The sequence below is a fragment of the Heterocephalus glaber genome, unplaced genomic scaffold (genome assembly GCF_053883595.1).
Source record: "Heterocephalus glaber isolate CG9 unplaced genomic scaffold, H.glaber_assembly_v1.0 deba00001572, whole genome shotgun sequence".
Lineage (NCBI taxonomy): Eukaryota > Metazoa > Chordata > Mammalia > Rodentia > Bathyergidae > Heterocephalus > Heterocephalus glaber.
The window spans coordinates 19,422,532-19,432,549 of record NW_028258357.1 but is presented as its reverse complement, the minus strand read 5'-3'; the positions used below and the strand labels follow the sequence as shown (position 1 = coordinate 19,432,549).

General features: G+C 37.6%; 1 protein-coding gene across 2 annotated transcripts in view; it reads right to left on the bottom strand.

Moving 5' to 3' along the window:
- Window positions 1-321: 321 nt before the first annotated feature.
- The window catches only part of Parpbp (PARP1 binding protein), a 124,755-nt gene continuing 115,058 nt past the window's right edge, over window positions 322-10,018 (bottom strand). Inside the window, exon 11 of one of the 2 annotated variants that reach the window (XM_087192715.1) lies at window positions 322-765. In XM_087192715.1, coding sequence (XP_087048841.1) covers window positions 674-765 — 92 coding nt within the window. In that variant the 3' untranslated portion in view covers window positions 322-673. The remainder of the gene's footprint in view (window positions 766-10,018) is intronic. The other variant, XM_087192714.1, reaches the window with a different exon arrangement.

Here is a 10,018-nt window from a genome sequence, read left to right as displayed (position 1 = left end):
GTCCCCCATTCCAATCCCCTTCCAAAAGCCCCGCCTATGAGTGCAGGAGGCTGTTAGGGGACATCTAGTTATAAACTGTAACAGCCAATATAATACTCTAGACGCTTAATTAATACATGTTTAAAATAATAGTTACATGCTTTCCCCACGTTAATTCATTTGCCCTACCAGCAGTTAACCACCTCCCGACTTCTAGATGAGAAATTGACGTATGAGAGATTTGCATGAATTTCAAAAGTCATAAAGCTACAACTTACAGAGCCAAGATTTGAAACCAGGCAGCCTGGCTGCCGCATTCCAGTTTTTAACTACTATGCTGTCCTCATAGGTACGCACAAGCATAAGCAAATGCTGCCCTAGATATTTTGAAGAATACAGAAATGAGAGGGAGAGAGAAGAAAGAATGTACACAAGATACATAAAATACTGGCAGAGAACTATGTATGTAATATAAGGCTTTCTCACTTTATTTCAAACAAACAGTAACAAAATCTTTCTGTTTGGTGAGATGGGATTCTTTCACAGAGAAATATTTCAGTATAAAAATTCCTAAGTTTAAATGTTTGTGACTCAGTTACACAGTGGCAGTTCGTATTTATGTTAAAAATGAAAAACAAAACCAACAAGTTATTCTGGGCACTAAACCATGTTTAAAAGTGCTGCATTTATGTTTTTAAAATATTTTTCTGTAACTACTAACCTCTCCATCAGAGCCGGTTCTCTGACATTTCTTAAGAATCCGCATGAAGGCCTGTGTTCTTCTGCCTTAAAAAGAAAAAGAGAGAGAGAGGGAAATGATGACTGTCTGGGGTGTGGGCCTATAAATAATTTAAAAAGAGACTAAACTCATCATCTCTCCAAATTAAGTTCAAGTTTAAGGGAAATATTGTATAAACATACTGCACAACAAAAATAGTTATCAATTAAGCATGATCTTCAGCTTTGTAAATGAGTTACTTCTCCATTTTCTCCATTACAAGAAGACTTAATGATGCTTTAACTAGTCCCATTAGAGAAGCCTGTTCAAGTTAGATAGTCAGACTTGGAGAGACTGAAAACCTACTTTGCATATTCAGCTGGAAGAAATGCTGCTGTTGGTATAATTTGCCAGTCTTTGGACCCCATGATATGAGTTGTGGTTAAAGCAGCACACTTTTTAGAGACTAGAGAAAGCATTTTCCAGTGTGAACAGTGACTACTTCCTGAGGCCAATCCAAAATACTCTTGGTTCTTTCAATTCTATAGAATTTTTATAACAAATAATAAAATAACCTTTCTATGCACTTACTTTAATGTCCAACGTTAAAACAACGGCCTCTGTGCACATTCACAATAAATGAAATGTGAATGAGCTTGATTTCATCACAAAAATTGAGAAGATGAACAGATCTAATGATGCATAAAAAATAATACTTAGGACACTAAACATAAATAGTCTGTAGAGGAAACATGTAGAAGCTCATTCTCTCAGTGGTATTTAAAATTAATATTGAGTTGGATAATCATCTTTGAAACCTCTGAATATAGCAAACCATTAAAAGCATATTCACTGAAAGTCAGCACTGAGTTTGGACCTACTTAGGGAAGGGATGGTTTGAAATATTAATGGCTGGACTTACACTAATTTTAAATAAATGTTTAATAATTTAAAGGAATGCATTTTAAAACTTGTTGGTGACTAGAGAGGCTTAGTATTGAGATTTAATAAAGAATGACAATGAAAATTAATCATTTACTTTTCTATTTTGGAAAAGAGATCATTGTTAGGCTTAAAATGCTCCATATATTTTTGTTTCAATATATATTTTCTCAGACAACTCTTCATTCATATGCAGCTCCAAGTTCAATTTTCATCCTATCTTATATAAATGGTTATAAATTCTTTTTTTTCTTTTTCTTTTTTTGTTTCACTTTTTTGAGACAAGGTTTCATGATGTAGTCCAGGCTATCCTTGAATTTATAAATTTTTAATTAATAGAATTTGTACGTGTTTACAGCGTTACCATGTGACCATTTCCATGGTTCTAAATGTCATCTCTGCACACTAACAAGTGACTGTGATTGGCTCCAGATAACTCAAGAGTGTGACTCTAAACCAATGTTGCAAAATTTCAGCAAAGATTAAAATTTCTTCACAGGGAGAGAAGTGATGGCTGAAAAGAAAAACAACAACATGATCGGGAATAAAAACAAAAAAATGTAAAATGTCACTGCCTAAGCGTGTTAAGCTTGAATAGTTTATTCATTAATTCTGATAGCTGAAGAGAAAGTAATTTTTGAGTCATTACTGTAAAAGGTCAGATGGAAAACAAATTTCCTCTGAGTCAATAGGTTAACAAAATGTTATGCTTGCTGACTCTGTATAAAGAGGGCAATCCACAGGACACTTAACCTGATTAGCTCATCAGCAACCTGTTAGGAGGTTTTTCTTGGAAAAGAAATGGGGAACCCATTTGCACGAGTTTTATTACTGTCCAGATTTTCATATGCTTGTGTAAAGTCCGATGCTTAGCTACTGGTCGGTACTTCATGTGCAGTTTATGGAATATCTGAGTTCTGGTTTTTATTTTCAGTATTCCTGGTAGTTTCTGGGTTCCAGGGGAAACTAAGACTGCAAAATATTTCGCACAAACATTACCTTCATTACCAGCTTCTTTGGGGTATGTATCGGTACTTCCATTCCCAGTGAGCATCCAAAGATCTATGCTACATACAAAGAAATGGTATACGCAGTATACATTCTCATAGACCATTTGTAGGAATCATTTTTAGATACAGTATGCTAGGGAAGACAGACGACAGACAGACAGAGAGACAGACAGATTGCCCCCAAGCAGACTTTGAGCTTCTCAGGTATAGAAACTACCCAAATTCCCAGCAGTGTCTGACACGCTGTATGTGTGCAATATGTTTCTAAATGTATTTTTCTATCAACTGGAAAGTCACCAGTACTTTCAGTATAAACATCTTTCAAAAATGGAGTATTAGGCCAGGGATTTAGCTCAGTGGCACCACGCCTGCCTTGCAAGCACAAGGTCCTGAGTTCGATCCTCAGTACCAAAAAAAAAAGCATGTGCACTAATAAAGAGCTAAGACTTATGTATCTTCTTCCTTAAGAGAGAATTTCTTGTATCTTTGAACATCCCAGTTTACATTTTTATCTTTCACAGCATAGTAGAAACTTACATCTAGTTGCCTTCATTGTTAACTCTTTTCACTGAACTCACTATTTAAATGTTTGTCATTGTCACCTCAGTTTTAAAAGAGATTATGAAGAATTCATTTTAAATACAATCACAAAGTAAATATCCACAGAAAAAAATCACAGTGGACTTGTGCTGAGGGTACATAGCTCAGTGATAAAGCACTTGCCTAAGACACACAGAGCCTGGGTCCCATTCCCAGCACTGCAAATAAAAAGAAGAGAAGACCAGAGGTAGGAGGAGGAGAGGAGAGGAGAGGAGAAGGATGGATTAATATAAAGATTCTACGTGCAAGAAAAGATATGTATAGGGATTAATAATAGAAATGCAGTCATTTTCACAAGATATTTATACCAGACAGTAATAGTTAACAAAATTACAAAATTCATGGATTCAATAAGTACACAAAAAACATAACTTGAAAGCAATGACATATTTAAGACAAAGGAGACCTCAAAAAAATTTAAGGTTATACTGAAATAAGCAATGTCATATAAACATTTTATACATTAGTAAAAGTAGAAATCAAAATAGAAACAACACTGCAAGGGAACAAACCATACATGAGGGTAAATAAATTTGAGAAAGTTGCCTGTAATAGGAAGTAAAATGATTTTTTAAAATGAAAATGATAGATAGGACTGTTTCTAAAGGAATGATCAGAAGAAATGGAATATACGGGATAAAAGACAATAAAATAACAATTTTATTTAACTGGGGAGAATCATGAAATCATTAGATGAAAAGGTCTTACTATACACCAGCAAAAATTAATTTTTTAAAGTTGTCACTCCAAGACAGCCTAGTGCTATTTTTAAATTTCAGTGAAAAAGAGAAAAATCTAAATCATTCAGGTAAATTCAGAAGTTTCCCTATAATTTCCAATTGCAGGGATGGCAAATTAATTTATTCATACCAACTCTAACATTTAAAATTATTATTAACACAATGAGTATGCAATGCCAAACCAAACATTACAAGAAAGCAAATACCCAGAAAAGTCAACAGCCCAGAAAACTGCTTTTTTCTGAGGATGTTTGCTAATCCAGACAAAACTGAGCTGCAATTTCGAGGACATCAAGGGGCAACTGTACATCACATCAAGATCAACACCCCGAGGAACCAACTTAAGCACCTTAAAGTGCAGCTCCAAGGCAAGTAGATGCCCTTTGTGACCATGACCCCATTGCAGGGGACTCGACTGGGGCAGAATTGAGTATGTGGAAATTAAAAACCTGCCCCTTAAAAATGACAACCACAGCTTTTGCATGGATTTCAGGTCCTGTTTCACATTAGTGGGGTGGTCCAGGAAACCTCAAGCTATAAATGTACTTAAAATGGTTCTGGGATGCTTATGCATCTAAGGATTCTGCAGGAGCAAATGCATATACTAACTAGAGAAGCAACTTCACTGAAAGCCCTAGAGAATGCCATAAGTAATTTTTCATTGAAAACTGGTATTATGCAGTCCATAAAAAGCCCAAAAGCAGGGGCAACCCATTTTCTGGTTTCCCGCCTGTCTCTCTTAGACAGAAGCCGTTTTTCTCTCAGTACATTTTTCCTACTCTTAACCTCTGTTGTTCCTAGAATTCATTCTTCGATTTTGGGTATCTAATAGATTTGAAAGTTACATCTATTCCCCTATATCAGCTTTCCTCTCAATTTGTCCTCTGTATAGTTTTTTGTAGTTTGATCGTTTTCTTCAATAAGATTTCCCACCACCACCACCCCTTGGTGGTTGTTCCTGTCTACTAGTTTTGTTGCTACATTGTTTAAAATACTTTTCTTCTGAGTTTTGTTGAAAGATTTTTTTTCTGACTACATATGACAGCCAGCCACTTTCTGAGCTCTTCCATTAGTCCTAAATTGTGTGGGGCGCTGAGGGTGGAGCCAGAGCTTTGTGCCTCTGCTCTTTGTCCTGCAGGTCAGATTGTCTTAATGACAAAACCTCTGTTATTTGGGCTTCCTGGAGAGCTAAAAGCTTGAGAATATTTGGGGGGAGCCGCCTAGACCCACTGTAACCAGCACGGTCCGTGCCCCTGGGGCATGCAGCAGCATCTGCCTGCGATGGCTCCTTTTACACTGCTGACAGTGTTATTTTAGGCAGCTAAGATAGTTAGAAATACCGTAGGCTGTCAGGTAGGGCTAGGGCCTGAAGAAGTCAGTGCCGAAGGTAAGGACACATCACAACTGTGGCTGGAGGCACATTCATTGAAGGCCAAGCTTCCAGATAAAGATGAAATATCAGTGCTGCCACTGCCTGCCTTGCAAGTGCAAGGTCCTGAGTTCGATCCCTGGTACCAAAAAAAAAAGATAAAACAACTACACCTCCGTACTTCCCCAAGGGATGAACAGTGATTGATACTATAAGTAGGCATCAGTCACCTTGGTGGGAGACCAAGACTTCCTGACCCCAGGAAGGTCCTTGTTCTTGCCATGGACACTTGCTACATGACTTTCTTCCCCATTGGATCAATATTACCTAAGCAACTACACTTTTAACCTTATTGGCTGGCCATAGTCTTTGTCAGGCTTGACCTGGTTGTGAAATAGTTAATGAATATGCTCTTTAATTCCAAGCTACAGTTTGACAAGATTCAGAAAACCTCAACAAAACAGTTAATGCAGGTGCTGTCTGTCTCTACCCAACAAAAGTCATGCTATCTCAGAGCAGACAGAACACAGAACAAAGGATGGGATGTTCCCAACTTAGAGATAACAACTATAAAGTACAGCATCTTTTTAATGCCAAGTCACCTGAAAATATCCATACCTTTCCATCGATCACTGCATGGACCCCACCACAAATATTTGCTCTGAGCCCTACATGTGATAGATGTGCCAGACCTCTCTTCCAATGCCCTTTATAAAGCTTTATAAACCTTTCTGTCTTTTCTTTGTTCAGGGCTGACAATCTCTTTCTTCCTGTCAGCCCACCTCCACCCGGGTGAACAAAGTCTGTACCTCTTTGCTTTCACCAGCCTGCTCCAGTGGTCTCATCCTTTGGCATCATTTGTTATAGTTTTGTCCCACCTTGTGCCCACCTCCAGGTTTTGCACTACAAAGCAGGCCCTGTAAGTGGAGTCCATGGCAACCCACTTTCTGGGTACCCTCCTGTCCCTCAGGCAGGAGCTCTCTGTCTCTCAATAAATATTTCCTACTCTAAAAAAAAAAGCCCAAAAGCAAATACAGTTTCATAAGTGAGAACAGAAACACAAATAGCCAGCAAAAGGAGATCACAAAGATGTCAGAACAGGGCCAGGGATTTAGCTCAGTGGTTCAGCCTCCTGCCTCATAAGCCCAAGGACCCAAGTTCGATCCCTGGTACCAAAAAAAAAAAAAAAATTACATGGGACTAAGATGTCAGAACAATCAGGCACAGACTATTTTTTTTAAAAGACACATAGTGGTAAGAAATAAGTTCAAGATTGAAATACCTGGAGAGAAGGAGAAAACGCAAAACATGACCTATAAGATGTGAAAATATCCCACAAAATTTAGGAAATGAAATATCTAATTTGAGAAACTGAATTAGGGGAGTACACACCTGTAAGCCTAGCTACTCAGGAGTCTGAGACAAGAGGATGGAAAGTTCAAGGCTAGAGTAGGCAACTTGGCAAAGACCTGTCAAAATAAAATAAAAAGGACTGGCTATGTAGCTCAGCACTCCCAGTTCAATCCTCAGTACAAAAAAAAAAAAAAACGAACAGGATGTGTTAGTAACAGACTAACAGCAAAAAAATTATTGATCTGGAAAACAAACCTTAAAAAAAAATAAACTCAAGCTCAGAGGAGGAGGCTTCTGGGCTGCTGGACCACCACTCCCAGCACAGAGGAGGTGAGCCGTGCAGGTGCCAACAGCATACTCATCCCCTGCCCACCTCCCACCCCCGTCAAAATGAGAAGACACATAAACAAGTCTTAAAACCAGACTTCCAGATCACCTACAGCAACCCCAAAGGGAAATGAGATGGAACAGTCTGATACTCAACCACCTGGACTCCCTGAGCTGGCAACAAAAGAGCTGGAAAAAATAAAATCAGAAATACTTTCTCAGATAACAGCAGGGACTGTGCTCATACTGCAAGACATGATTAATAAATCTAGAGAAAACACAGATAAAAAAAATAGAGGAGCTGAGGAACATGATGGAATCCCAACATAGGAAGCAAATGGAATCCATAAAACAGATGCAAACAGATTTCCAGAAGATTAAAAACTCCATTGAAAGTCTACACAGCAGAACAAGCCAATGTGAGGATGGAATTTCAGATATATAAGATAAGATTGCAATTAGTGACCAGGAAAAGAAAAATTGCTTCAAAATTGTAAGGAACCACGAGAAATCAATCCAGCAGCTGCTAGATGACACAAAGAAGAGTAACATAAGACTGATCAAAGTCAATGAAGAAACAGGAGAGAGTGTAGATGACATAAGAAAAACTGTTCAATAAAGTAATAGCAGAAAACTTCCCAAGCAGGGGAAAAGAACTTGACAGACAGATAAGTGAGGCATATAGGACTCCAACTAGCCTTGATCAAAAAAAAAAAAATCTACATATAGGCATATAATTGTTAAGATTCCAGAAACACAACAGAAGAACAAAGTTCTACAAGCAGTTAGAGAAAAGAAATAAATCATATGCAAAGGAAAGCCCATCAGAATCACAGCAGACTTCTCAATGTAAACCCTCGAGGCAAGAAGAGCTTGGAGTGACATATTTCAAGCCCTAAAGGAAAACAATCTCCAACCAAGATTGATGTACCCTGCAAAACTATCCGTCAAAATTGATGGAGAAATAAGATACTTTCATGACAAAGACAACCTTAAGAACTTCATGCATACCAAAGCAGCACTCCAAAAAATTTTAGACAATATCCTAGGAAAAGACAATGGGGATCACAACTCCAGGATGCACAGTATAATGAATCCAATGGGCACAACAAGAAATTAAATGTAAAAGGGGAGAACCCAACAAAAAGAAAAAGTCATGAAAATAATAAATCAATACATATAAGTTATAACCATCAATGTTAATGGTCTCAATTCACCAACCAAAAGAAATAGACTGGAAGAATGGGTCAAGAAGCAAGATCCAACAATATGCTGCATACAAGAAACACACTTAATTCCAAAAGAAGCTCATGGACTGAAAGTTAAAGGGTAGAAAACAATACTCCATGCGACGGGAACCAAAAAAAACCAGGAGTAGCTATCTCTTTGCAGATCAAGTGGATTTCAAACCAACACTGATTAAGAGAGACAAAGAAGGACACTTCATCCTTGTAAAGGGAACAATCCAACAGGAAGAGATGACAATCATAAACATATATGCACCAAATGCTAGTGTGCCCAACTATATAAAACAAATACTAACAGACATGAAAAGTCATATATGCACTAACACAATAATAGTGGGGGACCTCAATACCCCACTGTCACAAACAGATCAACTAGACAAAAAATAAGTAATGAAATACTAGATCTCAATCAAACTCTTAAATGAACTTAACAGATGTTTACAGAGTGTCCCACCCCACAAAATCAGAATACACATTCTTTTCAGCTGCACCCAGGTCATTCTCCAAAATAGACCTCATACTCACTCACAGAACATGGTTAAGTCAGTCCAAAGGAATTGAAGTTATCGCTTGCATATTATCAGACCATAGTGCAATGAAATTGGAGATCAATAGCAAAAGGAACCACAAAAATTTCATAAACACCTGGAAAATGAACAACACACTTCTGAATAACCAATGGGTCACAGAGGAAATTAAAGAAGAAATCAGACAGTTCCTACCATTAAATTACAATGACAATAGAACATATGGGAATCTATGGGACACAATGAAAGCAGTCTTATGACGGAAATTCATAGCAGTGAATACTCATATTAGAAAAACAAAGCGAGCCCATTAAACAACCTGATGCTGAACCTCAAGTTTCTAGAAAAAGAAGACCAGGACAAACCCAAAGCTCATACAAGGCAGGAAATTATAAAGATCAGAGCAGAAATCAATTCAATGGAGACTAAGAGAACAATACAAAAATTAATGAAGCCAAGAGTTGGTTTTTCAAGAGAATAAACAAAATTGACAAACTCTCAGCCAACCTTATCAGAAAAAGGAAAGAAAAGGCCCAAATGCATGCAATTAGGAATGAAAAGGGTGAAATTACAGCAGACCCAGCAGAAATCCAGAGGATCATCAATACCTACTTGGAGAACCCAAAGGGCAATAAGATGGAAAACACAGAAGAAATGGACAGATTCCTAGATACATATGAATTACCAAATTGAATGAAGAAGACCTAACCATTCTAAACAACCCAACATCAACCAATGCAATTGAAAACTTAATTAAAAACTTACCAACCAAGAAAAGCCTGGGTCCTGATGGCTTCACTGCCAAATTCTACAAGACATTTAGAGAGGAACTATTGCCACTATGCTTTAAACTCTTCAATGAAATTGAAAGGGAAGCAATACTCCCAAATTCATTCCTGGAAGCAAGCATCACCTTGATTCCCAAAGCAGAGAAAGGCCCAACCGAAAAAGAGAACTATAGGCCAATCTCACTAAGGAACAGAGATGCAAAAATCCTTAATAAGTTACTGGCAAATAGAATGCAGAAGATCATCAAGAAGATCATACACCCTGACCAAGTGGGATTCATCCCAGGGATGCAGGGATGGTTCGACATACACAAATCAATCAATGTAATAAACTATATCAATAGAACCAAGGACAAAAACCATATGATCATCTCAATAGATACAGAAAAAGCATTTGACAAAATCCAACATGCATTTA